A 16,530-nucleotide genomic window follows, 5' to 3' on the forward strand; every position below is an offset into this window, starting at 1 on the left:
ACAGAGCTGACGATAATTTTTTGGAAAGGGGGGGAAACAAAAACAACGGCATTTGGAAAAATAACCATGCCTTTATTTACTTTCTCTGGGTATGACATTTTCAACTCAATAGGAATATAAAATAAACAATCACATAAATAAGGCCGTTTTTTCTAAAGTGCCAAACGTGCCACTCTGCAAATAGAACACAAAAACAGACACTGACAAATCATTCGATCATAATGTCATTCTTCAAAAAAATATTCCTATCTATGTATGAACTTTTAATGATAAGTTTTTTTTAAACGTAGAACAGTCTCCACAGGCCAGGCTTTTTCAACAATATTAGCATGTGTACATTTTCTAGCACCAATCAAAACTATTGGATATTGACTTTGTCTCCTGCCGTTGAAAAGACTTGCCCCCCCCCCATTTATTATATTAATTCTAGGTACAAAAACCATCACACGGTTTAACAACATTTAATTGCCAAACTTGTTTCACTGTATTTCCAGCGTTCACACGGATTGTTTGGCGATCGTGGTGACCCTTTTGCCACAGAGGCTGCCAATGCTCCGCCCCCTCAGGTAACCAATCAGCGGCCTCTCAAGTTCTCAGAGAGCCAGCCTGAGTCTCCACCCCTCTCCTCTGCTTCGGCTCCAACCACTGAGTTTTTCCCCTCGACCACAACAAAAAACAACACTAATAACAACGCTTTCGCAGAGTCAGTATCAACACTCAGAAGTACTTGGATAACTACAGTTCCAGTGTGTGAATCCAATTGGTTTGTGTTTAAGGTTTGGATTTGAAAGAGAGGGAAGTCCAGTGGAGTTTTACAATTCCAGTGAAGATGGAGAGCCAGGTATGTTTATCAAGACACTCAAGGTGCTCCAAAACAACTTGGATTTAATGGCTTATAACTCTAATCATATTAAGAGTTTTGGGAGGTTGGAAGCTCTCCAAGGTTAATTGTGGTTGAAGGCAATTCCATGACATGCCACACACATTCTATTTATGGGCATAGAATAATATGACATCCACTGAAATGTTTTCGCCCTTTTTTATGCTTTACAGCCTTACGTCATTTTTTTTTGGTGTTTAAAATGTATTCGCACTTTTTTATGCCTTACTATAGCCTTACCTCAATTTTTGGTGTTTGAAATATTTTCCCTCTATTTTATGCCTTACTATAGCCTTACCTCAATTTTTTGTGATTGAAATAATTTTGCCCTTTTTTATGCCTTACTATAGCCTTACCTCAATTTTTTGTGATTGAAATAATTTTGCCCTTTTTTATGCCTTACTATAGCCTTACCACCGTTTTTAAAGTGTTTAAAATATTTTTGCCCTTTTTTATGCCTAACTATAGCCTTACCTCAATTTTTTGTTTGAAATATTTTTCGCCCTTTTTTATGCCTTACTATAGCCTTACCTCAATTTTTTGTGATTGAAATAATTTTGCCCTTTTTTATGCCTTACTATAGCCATACCTCAATTTTTGGTGTTTGAAATATTTTCCCTCTATTTTATGCCTTATTATAGCCTTACCTTCATTTTTGGTGTTTGAAATATTTTTGCCCTTTTTTATGCCTTATTATAGCCTTACTTTCATTTTTGGTGTTTGAAATATTTTTGAACTTTTTTATGCCTTACTATAGCCTTACCTCAATTTTTTGTGTTTGAAATATTTTTGCCCTTTTTTATGCCTTACTATAGCCTTACCACCGTTTTTTGGTGTTTAAAATATTTTTGCCCTTTTTTATGCCTAACTGTAGCCTTACCTCAATTTTTTGTGTTTGAAATATTTTTCGCCCTTTTTTATGCCTTACTATAGCCTTACCTCAATTTTTTGTGATTGAAATAATGTTGCCCTTTTTTATGCCTTACTATAGCCTTACCTCAATTTTTGGTGTTTGAAATATTTTCCCTCTATTTTATGCCTTATTATAGCCTTACCTTCATTTTTTGTGTTTGAAATATTTTTGAACTTTTTTATGCCTTACTATAGCCTTACCTCAATTTTTTGTGATTGAAATAATTTTGCCCTTTTTTATAGCCTTACCTCAATTTTTTGTGTTTGAAATATTTTTGCCCTTTTTTATGCCTTACTATAGCCTTACCTTCATTTTTGGTGTTTAAAATATTTTTGCCCTTTTTTATGCCTTACTATAGCCATACCTCAATTTTTTGTGATTGAAATAATTTTGCCCTTTTTTATGCCTTACTATAGCCTTACCTCAATTTTTTGTGTTTGAAATATTTTTGCCCTTTTTTATGCCTAACTATAGCCTTACCTCAATTTTTTGTTTGAAATATTTTTCGCCCTTTTTTATGCCTTACTATAGCCTTACCTCAATTTTTTGTGATTGAAATAATTTTGCCCTTTTTTTATGCCTTACTATAGCCTTACCTCAATTTTTGGTGTTTGAAATATTTTCCCTCTATTTTATGCCTTATTATAGCCTTACCTTCATTTTTTGTGTTTGAAATATTTTTGAACTTTTTTATGCCTTACTATAGCCTTACCTCAATTTTTTGTGATTGAAATAATTTTGCCCTTTTTTATGCCTTACTATAGCCTTACCTCAATTTTTTGTGTTTGAAATATTTTTGCCCTTTTTTATGCCTTACTATAGCCTTACCTTCATTTTTTGTGTTTGAAATATTTTTGAACTTTTTTATGCCTTACTATAGCCTTACCTCAATTTTTTGTGATTGAAATAATTTTGCCCTTTTTTATAGCCTTACCTCAATTTTTTGTGTTTGAAATATTTTTGCCCTTTTTTATGCCTTACTATAGCCTTACCTTCATTTTTGGTGTTTAAAATATTTTTGCCCTTTTTTATGCCTTACTATAGCCTTACCTCAATTTTTTGTGTTTGAAATATTTTTGAACTTTTTTATGCCTTACTATAGCCATACCTCAATTTTTTGTGATTGAAATAATTTTGCCCTTTTTTATGCCTTATTATAGCCTTACCACCGTTTTTTGGTGTTTGAAATATTTTTGCCCTTTTTTATGCCTTACTATAGCCTTACCTTCATTTTTGGTGTTTAAAATATTTTTGAACTTTTTTATGCCTTACTATAGCCTTACCTTCATTTTTGGTGTTTAAAATATTTTTGCCCTTTTTCATGCCTTACTATAGCCTTACCTCAATTTTTTGTGTTTGAAATATTTTTGCCCTTTTTTATGCCTTACTATAGCCTTACCTCAATTTTTCGTGTTTGAAATATTTTTGCCCTTTTTTAATCCTGACTATAGCCTTTACCTCAATTTTTTGTGATTGAAATAATTTTGCCCTTTTTTATGCCTTACTATAGCCTTACCTCAATTTTTTTGTGTTTGAACAATTTTTGCCCTTTTTTATGCCTTACTATAGCCTTACCTTCATTTTTGGTGTTTAAAATATTTTTGAACTTTTTTATGCCTTACTATAGCCTTTACCTCAATTTTTTGTGTTTGAAATATTTTTGAACTTTTTTATGCCTTACTATAGCCTTACCTCAATTTTTTGTGATTGAAATAATTTTGCCCTTTTTTATGCCTTACTATAGCCTTACCTCCATTTTTGGTGTATGAAATATTTTTGAACTTTTTTATGCCTTACGATAGCCTTACCTCAATTTTTTGTGTTTGAAATATTTTTGCCCTTTTTTATGCCTTACTATAGCCTTACCACCGTTTTTTGGTGTTTGAAATATTTTTGCCCTTTTTTATGCCTTACTATAGCCTTACCTCAATTTTTTGTGTTAAAAATATTTTTGCCCTTTTTTATGCCTTACTATAGCCTTACCTCAATTTTTGGTGTATGAAATATTTTTGAACTTTTTTATGCCTTACTATAGCCTTACCTCAATTTTTGGTATTTGAACTATTTTTGCCCTTTTTTATGCCTTACTATAGCCTTACCTCAATTTTTTGTGATTGAAATAATTTTGCCCTTTTTTATGCCTTACTATAGCCTTACCTCAATTTTTTGTGTTTGAAATATTTTTGCCCTTTTTTATGCCTTACTATAGCCTTACCTCAATTTTTTGTGTTAAAAATATTTTTGCCCTTTTTTATGCCTTACTATAGCCTTACCTCAATTTTTGGTGTATGATATATTTTTGAACTTTTTTATGCCTTACTATAGCCTTACCTCAATTTTTGGTATTTGAACTATTTTTGCCCTTTTTTATGCCTTACTATAGCCTTACCTCAATTTTTTGTGATTGAAATAATTTTGCCCTTTTTTATGCCTTACTATAGCCTTACCTCAATTTTTTGTGTTTGAAATATTTTTGCCCTTTTTAATGCCTTACTATAGCCTTACCTCAATTTTTTGTGATTGAAATAATTTTGCCCTTTTTTATGCCTTACTATAGCCTTACCTCAATTTTTCGTGTTTGAAATATTTTTGCCCTTTTTTAATCCTGACTATAGCCTTTACCTCAATTTTTTGTGATTGAAATAATTTTGCCCTTTTTTATGCCTTACTATAGCCTTACCTCAATTTTTTTGTGTTTGAAATATTTTTGCCCTTTTTTATGCCTTACTATAGCCTTACCTTCATTTTTGGTGTTTAAAATATTTTTGAACTTTTTTATGCCTTACTATAGCCTTACCTCCATTTTTTGTGTTTGAAATATTTTTGAACTTTTTTATGCCTTACTATAGCCTTACCTCAATTTTTTGTGATTGAAATAATTTTGCCCTTTTTTATGCCTTACTATAGCCTTACCTCCATTTTTGGTGTATGAAATATTTTTGAACTTTTTTATGCCTTACGATAGCCTTACCTCAATTTTTTGTGTTTGAAATATTTTTGCCCTTTTTTATGCCTTACTATAGCCTTACCACCGTTTTTTGGTGTTTGAAATATTTTTGCCCTTTTTTATGCCTTATTATAGCCTTACCTCAATTTTTTGTGTTAAAAATATTTTGCCCTTTTTTATGCCTTACTATAGCCTTACCTCAATTTTTGGTGTATGAAATATTTTTGAACTTTTTTATGCCTTACTATAGCCTTACCTCAATTTTTGGTATTTGAACTATTTTTGCCCTTTTTTATGCCTTACTATAGCCTTACCTCAATTTTTTGTGATTGAAATAATTTTGCCCTTTTTTATGCCTTACCTTCATTTTTGGTGTTTAAAATATTTTTGAACTTTTTTATGCCTTACTATAGCCTTTACCTCAATTTTTTGTGATTGAAATAATTTTGCCCTTTTTATGCCTTACTATAGCCTTACCTTCATTTTTGGTGTTTAAAATATTTTTGAACTTTTTTATGCCTTACTATAGCCTTACCTCCATTTTTGGTGTATGAAATATTTTTGAACTTTTTTATGCCTTACTATAGCCTTACCTCAATTTTTTGTGTTTGAAATATTTTTGCCCTTTTTTATGCCTTACTATAGCCTTACCACCGTTTTTTGGTGTTTGAAATATTTTTGCCCTTTTTTATGCCTTACTATAGCCTTACCTCAATTTTTTGTGTTTGAAATATTTTTGCCCTTTTTTATGCCTTACTATAGCCTTACCACCGTTTTTTGGTGTTTGAAATATTTTTGCCCTTTTTTATGCCTTACTATAGCCTTACCTCAATTTTTGGTGTATGAAATATTTTTGAACTTTTTTATGCCTTACTATAGCCTTACCTCCATTTTTGGTGTTTGAAATATTTTTGTCCTTTTTTATGCCTTATTATAGCCTTACCACCGTTTTTTGGTGTTTGAAATATTTTTGCCCTTTTTTATGCCTTACTATAGCCTTACCTTCATTTTTGGTGTTTAAAATATTTTTGAACTTTTTTATGCCTTACTATAGCCTTACCTCCATTTTTGGTGTTTGAAATATTTTTGCCCTTTTTTATGCCTTACTATAGCCTTACCTTCATTTTTGGTGTTTAAAATATTTTTGAACTTTTTTATGCCTTACTATAGCCTTACCTCAATTTTTTGTGTTTGAAATATTTTTGCCCTTTTTTATGCCTTACTATAGCCTTACCTCAATTTTTTGTGTTAAAAATATTTTTGCCCTTTTTTATGCCTTACTATAGCCTTACCTCAATTTTTGGTGTATGAAATATTTTTGAACTTTTTTATGCCTTACTATAGCCTTACCTCAATTTTTGGTATTTGAACTATTTTTGCCCTTTTTTATGCCTTACTATAGCCTTACCTCAATTTTTTGTGATTGAAATAATTTTGCCATTTTTTATGCCTTACTATAGCCTTACCTCAATTTTTTGTGTTTGAAATAATTTTGCCCTTTTTTATGCCTTACTATAGCCTTACCTCAATTTTTTGTGATTGAAATAATTTTGCCCTTTTTTATGCCTTACTATAGCCTTACCTTCATTTTTGGTGTTTAAAATATTTTTGAACTTTTTTATGCCTTACTATAGCCTTACCTCCATTTTTGGTGTATGAAATATTTTTGAACTTTTTTATGCCTTACTATAGCCTTACCTCAATTTTTTGTGTTTAAAATATTTTTGCCCTTTTTTATGCCTTACTATAGCCTTACCACCGTTTTTTGGTGTTTGAAATATTTTTGCCCTTTTTTATGCCTTACTATAGCCTTACCTCAATTTGTGTTTGAAATATTTTTGCCCTTTTTTATGCCTTACTATAGCCTTACCACCGTTTTTTGGTGTTTGAAATATTTTTGCCCTTTTTTATGCCTTACTATAGCCTTACCTCAATTTTTGGTGTATGAAATATTTTTGAACTTTTTTATGCCTTACCATAGCCTTACCTCCATTTTTGGTGTTTGAAATATTTTTGTCCTTTTTTATGCCTTATTATAGCCTTACCTCAATTTTTTGTGTTTGAAATATTTTTGCCCTTTTTTATGCCTTACTATAGCCTTACCACCGTTTTTTGGTGTTTGAAATATTTTTGCCCTTTTTTATGCCTTACTATAGCCTTACCTTCATTTTTGGTGTTTAAAATATTTTTGAACTTTTTTATGCCTTACTATAGCCTTACCTCCATTTTTGGTGTTTGAAATATTTTTGCCCTTTTTTATGCCTTACTATAGCCTTACCTTCATTTTTGGTGTTTAAAATATTTTTGAACTTTTTTATGCCTTACTATAGCCTTACCTCAATTTTTTGTGTTTGAAATATTTTTGCCCTTTTTTATGCCTTACTATAGCCTTACCTCAATTTTTTTGTGTTTGAAATATTTTTGAACTTTTTTATGCCTTACTATAGCCTTAGCTCAATTTTTTGTGATTGAAATAATTTTGCCCTTTTTTATGCCTTACTATAGCCTTACCTCAATTTTTCGTGTTTGAAATATTTTTGCCCTTTTTTAATCCTGACTATAGCCTTTACCTCAATTTTTTGTGATTGAAATAATTTTGCCCTTTTTTATGCCTTACTATAGCCTTACCTCAATTTTTTTGTGTTTGAAATATTTTTGCCCTTTTTTATGCCTTACTATAGCCTTACCTTCATTTTTGGTGTTTAAAATATTTTTGAACTTTTTTATGCCTTACTATAGCCTTTACCTCAATTTTTTGTGTTTGAAATATTTTTGAACTTTTTTATGCCTTACTATAGCCTTACCTCAATTTTTTGTGATTGAAATAATTTTGCCCTTTTTTATGCCTTACTATAGCCTTACCTCCATTTTTGGTGTATGAAATATTTTTGAACTTTTTTATGCCTTACGATAGCCTTACCTCAATTTTTTGTGTTTGAAATATTTTTGCCCTTTTTTATGCCTTACTATAGCCTTACCACCGTTTTTTGGTGTTTGAAATATTTTTGCCCTTTTTTATGCCTTACTATAGCCTTACCTCAATTTTTTGTGTTAAAAATATTTTTGCCCTTTTTTATGCCTTACTATAGCCTTACCTCAATTTTTGGTGTATGAAATATTTTTGAACTTTTTTATGCCTTACTATAGCCTTACCTCAATTTTTGGTATTTGAACTATTTTTGCCCTTTTTTATGCCTTACTATAGCCTTACCTCAATTTTTTGTGATTGAAATAATTTTGCCCTTTTTTATGCCTTACTATAGCCTTACCTTCATTTTGGTGTTTAAAATATTTTTGAACTTTTTTATGCCTTACTATAGCCTTTACCTCAATTTTTTGTGATTGAAATAATTTTGCCCTTTTTTATGCCTTACTATAGCCTTACCTTCATTTTTGGTGTTTAAAATATTTTTGAACTTTTTTATGCCTTACCTCCATTTTTGGTGTATGAAATATTTTTGCCCTTTTTTATGCCTTACTATAGCCTTACCTCCATTTTTGGTGTTTGAAATATTTTTGCCCTTTTTTATGCCTTACTATAGCCTTACCTTCATTTTTGGTGTTTAAAATATTTTTGAACTTTTTTATGCCTTACTATAGCCTTACCTCAATTTTTTGTGTTTGAAATATTTTTGCCCTTTTTTATGCCTTACTATAGCCTTACCTCAATTTTTTTGTGTTTGAAATATTTTTGAACTTTTTTATGCCTTACTATAGCCTTAGCTCAATTTTTTGTGATTGAAATAATTTTGCCCTTTTTTATGCCTTACTATAGCCTTACCTCAATTTTTCGTGTTTGAAATATTTTTGCCCTTTTTTAATCCTGACTATAGCCTTTACCTCAATTTTTTGTGATTGAAATAATTTTGCCCTTTTTTATGCCTTACTATAGCCTTACCTCAATTTTTTTGTGTTTGAAATATTTTTGCCCTTTTTTTATGCCTTACTATAGCCTTACCTTCATTTTTGGTGTTTAAAATATTTTTGAACTTTTTTATGCCTTACTATAGCCTTTACCTCAATTTTTTGTGTTTGAAATATTTTTGAACTTTTTTATGCCTTACTATAGCCTTACCTCAATTTTTTTGTGATTGAAATAATTTTGCCCTTTTTTATGCCTTACTATAGCCTTACCTCCATTTTTGGTGTATGAAATATTTTTGAACTTTTTTATGCCTTACGATAGCCTTACCTCAATTTTTTGTGTTTGAAATATTTTTGCCCTTTTTTATGCCTTACTATAGCCTTACCACCGTTTTTTGGTGTTTGAAATATTTTTGCCCTTTTTTATGCCTTACTATAGCCTTACCTCAATTTTTTGTGTTAAAAATATTTTTGCCCTTTTTTATGCCTTACTATAGCCTTACCTCAATTTTTGGTGTATGAAATATTTTTGAACTTTTTTATGCCTTACTATAGCCTTACCTCAATTTTTGGTATTTGAACTATTTTTGCCCTTTTTTATGCCTTACTATAGCCTTACCTCAATTTTTTGTGATTGAAATAATTTTGCCCTTTTTTATGCCTTACTATAGCCTTACCTTCATTTTTGGTGTTTAAAATATTTTTGAACTTTTTTATGCCTTACTATAGCCTTTACCTCAATTTTTTGTGATTGAAATAATTTTGCCCTTTTTTATGCCTTACTATAGCCTTACCTTCATTTTTGGTGTTTAAAATATTTTTGAACTTTTTTATGCCTTACTATAGCCTTACCTCCATTTTTGGTGTATGAAATATTTTTGCCCTTTTTATGCCTTACTATAGCCTTACCACCGTTTTTTGGTGTTTGAAATATTTTTGCCCTTTTTTATGCCTTACGATAGCCTTACCTCAATTTTTGGTGTATGAAATATTTTTGAACTTTTTTATGCCTTACTATAGCCTTACCTCCATTTTTGGTGTTTGAAATATTTTGTCCTTTTTTATGCCTTATTATAGCCTTACCACCGTTTTTTGGTGTTTGAAATATTTTTGCCCTTTTTTATGCCTTACTATAGCCTTACCTTCATTTTTGGTGTTTAAAATATTTTTGAACTTTTTTATGCCTTACTATAGCCTTACCTCCATTTTTGGTGTTTGAAATATTTTTGCCCTTTTTTATGCCTTACTATAGCCTTACCTTCATTTTTGGTGTTTAAAATATTTTTGAACTTTTTTATGCCTTACTATAGCCTTACCTCAATTTTTTGTGTTTGAAATATTTTTGCCCTTTTTTATGCCTTACTATAGCCTTACCTCAATTTTTTGTGTTAAAAATATTTTTGCCCTTTTTTATGCCTTACTATAGCCTTACCTCAATTTTTGGTGTATGAAATATTTTTGAACTTTTTTATGCCTTACTATAGCCTTACCTCAATTTTTGGTATTTGAACTATTTTTGCCCTTTTTTATGCCTTACTATAGCCTTACCTCAATTTTTTGTGATTGAAATAATTTTGCCCTTTTTTATGCCTTACTATAGCCTTACCTCAATTTTTTTGTGTTTGAAATATTTTTGCCCTTTTTAATGCCTTACTATAGCCTTACCTCAATTTTTTGTGATTGAAATAATTTTGCCCTTTTTTATGCCTTACTATAGCCTTACCTCAATTTTTTGTGTTTGAAATATTTTTGCCCTTTTTTATGCCTTACTATAGCCTTACCTCAATTTTTGGTGTATGAAATATTTTTGCCCTTTTTTATGCCTTACTATAGCCTTACCTTCATTTTTGGTGTTTAAAATATTTTTGAACTTTTTTATGCCTTACTATAGCCTTACCTCCATTTTTGGTGTTTGAAATATTTTTGCCCTTTTTTATGCCTTACTATAGCCTTACCTTCATTTTTGGTGTTTAAAATATTTTTGAACTTTTTTATGCCTTACTATAGCCTTACCTCCATTTTTGGTGTTTGAAATATTTTTGCCCTTTTTTATGCCTTACTATAGCCTTACCTCAATTTTTTGTGTTTGAAATATTTTTGCCCTTTTTTATGCCTTACTATAGCCTTACCTCAATTTTTGGTGTTTGGAATATTTTTGCCCTTTTTTATGCCTTACTATAGCCTTACCTCAATTTTTGGTGTATGAAATATTTTTGAACTTTTTATGCCTTACTATAGCCTTACCTCAATTTTTGGTATTTGAACTATTTTTGCCCTTTTTTATGCCTTACTATAGCCTTACCTCAATTTTTTGTGATTGAAATAATTTTGCCCTTTTTTATGCCTTACTATAGCCTTACCTTCAATTTTTTGTGTTTGAAATATTTTTGCCCTTTTTAATGCCTTACTATAGCCTTACCTCAATTTTTTGTGATTGAAATAATTTTGCCCTTTTTTATGCCTTACTATAGCCTTACCTCAATTTTTTGTGTTTGAAATATTTTTGCCCTTTTTTTATGCCTTACTATAGCCTTACCTCAATTTTTGGTGTTTGGAATATTTTTGCCTTTTTTTTATGCCTTACTATAGCCTTACCTCAATTTTTTGTGTTTGAAATATTTTTGCCCTTTTTTATGCCTTACTATAGCCTTACCTCAATTTTTGGTGTTTGGAATATTTTTGCCCTTTTTTTATGCCTTACTATAGCCTTACCTCAATTTTTTGTGTTTGAAATATTTTTGCCCTTTTTTATGCCTTACTATAGCCTTACCTCAATTTTTGGTATTTGAACTATTTTTGCCCTTTTTTATGCCTTACTATAGCCTTACCTCAGATTTTTGTGATTGAAATAATTTTGCCCTTTTTTATGCCTTACTATAGCCTTACCTCAATTTTTTGTGTTTGAAATAATTTTGCCCTTTTTTATGCCTTACTATAGCCTTACCTCAATTTTTTGTGATTGAAATAATTTTGCCCTTTTTTATGCCTTACTATAGCCTTACCTTCATTTTTGGTGTTTAAAATATTTTTGAACTTTTTTATGCCTTACTATAGCCTTACCTCCATTTTTGGTGTTTGAAATATTTTTGAACTTTTTATGCCTTACTATAGCCTTACCTCAATTTTTTGTGTTTGAAATATTTTTGCCCTTTTTTATGCCTTACTATAGCCTTACCACCGTTTTTTGGTGTTTGAAATATTTTTGCCCTTTTTTATGCCTTACTATAGCCTTACCTCAATTTTTTGTGTTTGAAATATTTTTGCCCTTTTTTATGCCTTACTATAGCCTTACCACCGTTTTTTGGTGTTTGAAATATTTTTGCCCTTTTTTATGCCTTACTATAGCCTTACCTCAATTTTTGGTGTATGAAATATTTTTGCCCTTTTTTATGCCTTACTATAGCCTTACCTTCATTTTTGGTGTTTAAAATATTTTTGAACTTTTTTATGCCTTACTATAGCCTTACCTCCATTTTTGGTGTTTGAAATATTTTTGCCCTTTTTTATGCCTTACTATAGCCTTACCTTCATTTTTGGTGTTTAAAATATTTTTGAACTTTTTTATGCCTTACTATAGCCTTACCTCCATTTTTGGTGTTTGAAATATTTTGCCCTTTTTTTATGCCTTACTATAGCCTTACCTCAATTTTTTGTGTTTGAAATATTTTTGCCCTTTTTTATGCCTTACTATAGCCTTACCTCAATTTTTGGTGTTTGGAATATTTTTGCCCTTTTTATGCCTTACTATAGCCTTACCTCAATTTTTGGTGTATGAAATATTTTTGAACTTTTTTATGCCTTACTATAGCCTTACCTCAATTTTTGGTATTTGAACTATTTTTGCCCTTTTTTATGCCTTACTATAGCCTTACCTCAATTTTTTGTGATTGAAATAATTTTGCCCTTTTTTATGCCTTACTATAGCCTTACCTCAATTTTTTGTGTTTGAAATATTTTTGCCCTTTTTAATGCCTTACTATAGCCTTACCTCAATTTTTTGTGATTGAAATAATTTTGCCCTTTTTTATGCCTTACTATAGCCTTACCTCAATTTTTTGTGTTTGAAATATTTTTGCCCTTTTTTATGCCTTACTATAGCCTTACCTCAATTTTTGGTGTTTGAATATTTTTGCCTTTTTTTATGCCTTACTATAGCCTTACCTCAATTTTTTGTGTTTGAAATATTTTTGCCCTTTTTATGCCTTACTATAGCCTTACCTCAATTTTTGGTGTTTGGAATATTTTTGCCCTTTTTTATGCCTTACTATAGCCTTACCTCAATTTTTTGTGTTTGAAATATTTTTGCCCTTTTTTATGCCTTACTATAGCCTTACCTCAATTTTTGGTATTTGAACTATTTTTGCCCTTTTTTATGCCTTACTATAGCCTTACCTCAGATTTTTGTGATTGAAATAATTTTGCCCTTTTTTATGCCTTACTATAGCCTTACCTCAATTTTTTGTGTTTGAAATAATTTTGCCCTTTTTTATGCCTTACTATAGCCTTACCTCAATTTTTTGTGATTGAAATAATTTTGCCCTTTTTTATGCCTTACTATAGCCTTACCTTCATTTTTGGTGTTTAAAATATTTTTGAACTTTTTTATGCCTTACTATAGCCTTACCTCCATTTTTGGTGTATGAAATATTTTTGAACTTTTTTATGCCTTACTATAGCCTTACCTCAATTTTTTGTGTTTGAAATATTTTTGCCCTTTTTTATGCCTTACTATAGCCTTACCACCGTTTTTTGGTGTTTGAAATATTTTTGCCCTTTTTTTATGCCTTACTATAGCCTTACCTCAATTTTTTGTGTTTGAAATATTTTTGCCCTTTTTTATGCCTTACTATAGCCTTACCACCGTTTTTTGGTGTTTGAAATATTTTTGCCCTTTTTTATGCCTTACTATAGCCTTACCTCAATTTTTGGTGTATGAAATATTTTTGAACTTTTTTATGCCTTACTATAGCCTTACCTCCATTTTTGGTGTTTGAAATATTTTTGTCCTTTTTTATGCCTTATTATAGCCTTACCACCGTTTTTTGGTGTTTGAAATATTTTTGCCCTTTTTTATGCCTTACTATAGCCTTACCTCCATTTTTGGTGTTTGAAATATTTTTGTCCTTTTTTATGCCTTACTATAGCCTTACCTTCATTTTTGGTGTTTAAAATATTTTTGAACTTTTTTATGCCTTACTATAGCCTTTACCTCAATTTTTTGTGATTGAAATAATTTTGCCCTTTTTTATGCCTTACTATAGCCTTACCTCAATTTTTTGTGTTTAAAATATTTTTGAACTTTTTTATGCCTTACTATAGCCTTACCTCCATTTTTGGTGTTTGAAATATTTTTGCCCTTTTTTATGCCTTACTATAGCCTTACCTTCATTTTTGGTGTTTAAAATATTTTTGAACTTTTTTATGCCTTACTATAGCCTTACCTCCATTTTTGGTGTTTGAAATATTTTTGCCCTTTTTTTATGCCTTACTATAGCCTTACCTCAATTTTTTGTGTTTGAAATATTTTTGCCCTTTTTTATGCCTTACTATAGCCTTACCTCAATTTTTGGTGTTTTGAATTTTTTTTGCCCTTTTTTATGCCTTACTATAGCCTTACCTCAATTTTTGGTGTATGAAATATTTTTGAACTTTTTTATGCCTTACTATAGCCTTACCTCAATTTTTGGTATTTGAACTATTTTTGCCCTTTTTTATGCCTTACTATAGCCTTACCTCAATTTTTTGTGATTGAAATAATTTTGCCCTTTTTTATGCCTTACTATAGCCTTACCTCAATTTTTTGTGTTTGAAATATTTTTGCCCTTTTTAATGCCTTACTATAGCCTTACCTCAATTTTTTGTGATTGAAATAATTTTGCCCTTTTTTATGCCTTACTATAGCCTTACCTCAATTTTTTGTGTTTGAAATATTTTTGCCCTTTTTTATGCCTTACTATAGCCTTACCTCAATTTTTGGTGTTTGGAATATTTTTGCCTTTTTTTATGCCTTACTATAGCCTTACCTCAATTTTTTGTGTTTGAAATATTTTTGCCCTTTTTTATGCCTTACTATAGCCTTACCTCAATTTTTGGTGTTTGAAATATTTTTGCCCTTTTTTATGCCTTACTATAGCCTTACCTCAATTTTTTGTGTTTGAAATATTTTTGCCCTTTTTTATGCCTTACTATAGCCTTACCTCCATTTTTGGTGTTTGAAATATTTTTGTCCTTTTTTATGCCTTACTATAGCCTTACCTTCATTTTTGGTGTTTAAAATATTTTTGAACTTTTTTATGCCTTACTATAGCCTTTACCTCAATTTTTTGTGATTGAAATAATTTTGCCCTTTTTTTATGCCTTACTATAGCCTTACCTCAATTTTTTGTGTTTGAAATATTTTTGCCCTTTTTTATGCCTTACTATAGCCTTACCTCAATTTTTGGTGTTTGGAATATTTTTGCCCTTTTTTATGCCTTACTATAGCCTTACCTTCATTTTTGGTGTTTAAAATATTTTTGAACTTTTTTATGCCTTACTATAGCCTTACCTCAATTTTTTGTGTTTGAAATATTTTTGCCCTTTTTTATGCCTTACTATAGCCTTACCACCGTTTTTTGGTGTTTGAAATATTTTTGCCCTTTTTTATGCCTTACTATAGCCTTACCTCAATTTTTTGTGTTTGAAATATTTTTGCCCTTTTTTATGCCTTACTATAGCCTTACCACCGTTTTTTGGTGTTTGAAATATTTTTGCCCTTTTTTATGCCTTTCTATAGCCTTACCTCAATTTTTGGTGTATGAAATATTTTTGAACTTTTTTATGCCTTACTATAGCCTTACCTCCATTTTTGGTGTTTGAAATATTTTTGTCCTTTTTTATGCCTTATTATAGCCTTACCACCGTTTTTTGGTGTTTGAAATATTTTTGCCCTTTTTTATGCCTTACTATAGCCTTACCTTCATTTTTGGTGTTTAAAATATTTTTGAACTTTTTTATGCCTTACTATAGCCTTACCTCCATTTTTGGTGTTTAAAATATTTTTGAACTTTTTTATGCCTTACTATAGCCTTACCTCAATTTTTGGTGTTTGGAATATTTTTGCCCTTTTTTATGCCTTACTATAGCCTTACCTCAATTTTTGGTGTTTGGAATATTTTTGCCCTTTTTTATGCCTTACTATAGCCTTACCTCCATTTTTGGTGTTTGAAATATTTTTGTCCTTTTTTATGCCTTACTATAGCCTTACCTCCATTTTTGGTGTTTGAAATATTTTTGTCCTTTTTTATGCCTTACTATAGCCTTACCTTCATTTTTGGTGTTTAAAATATTTTTGAACTTTTTTATGCCTTACTATAGCCTTTACCTCAATTTTTTGTGATTGAAATAATTTTGCCCTTTTTTATGCCTTACTATAGCCTTACCTCAATTTTTTGTGTTTGAAATATTTTTGCCCTTTTTTATGCCTTACTATAGCCTGACCTTCATTTTTGGTGTTTAAAATATTTTTGAACTTTTTTATGCCTTACTATAGCCTTACCTCCATTTTTGGTGTTTGAAATATTTTTGCCCTTTTTTATGCCTTACTATAGCCTTACCTCCATTTTTGGTGTTTGAAATATTTTTGAACTTTTTTATGCCTTACTATAGCCTTACCTCAATTTTTTGTGTTTGAAATATTTTTGCCCTTTTTTATGCCTTACTATAGCCTTACCACCGTTTTTTGGTGTTTGAAATATTTTTGCCCTTTTTTATGCCTTACTATAGCCTTACCTCAATTTTTTGTGTTTGAAATATTTTTGCCCTTTTTTATGCCTTACTATAGCCTTACCACCGTTTTTTGGTGTTTGAAATATTTTTGCCCTTTTTAATGCCTTACTATAGCCTTACCTCAATTTTTTTGTGTTTGAAATATTTTTGAACTTTTTT

The 16,530-nt window shown here is 30.1% G+C and overlaps 1 protein-coding gene across 1 annotated transcript in view; it reads left to right on the forward strand.

Annotated features, from left to right (window-relative positions):
- cacna1sb (calcium channel, voltage-dependent, L type, alpha 1S subunit, b) overlaps positions 1 to 16,530 on the forward strand; it is a 51,371-nt gene that overhangs the window by 24,773 nt on the left and 10,068 nt on the right. Inside the window, exons 41-42 of the mRNA XM_028452003.1 lie at positions 495 to 703; positions 777 to 841. Coding sequence (XP_028307804.1) covers positions 495 to 703; positions 777 to 841 — 274 coding nt within the window. The remainder of the gene's footprint in view (positions 1 to 494; positions 704 to 776; positions 842 to 16,530) is intronic.

Source organism: Gouania willdenowi, chromosome 7, assembly GCF_900634775.1.
Source record: "Gouania willdenowi chromosome 7, fGouWil2.1, whole genome shotgun sequence".
NCBI lineage: Eukaryota > Metazoa > Chordata > Actinopteri > Blenniiformes > Gobiesocidae > Gouania > Gouania willdenowi.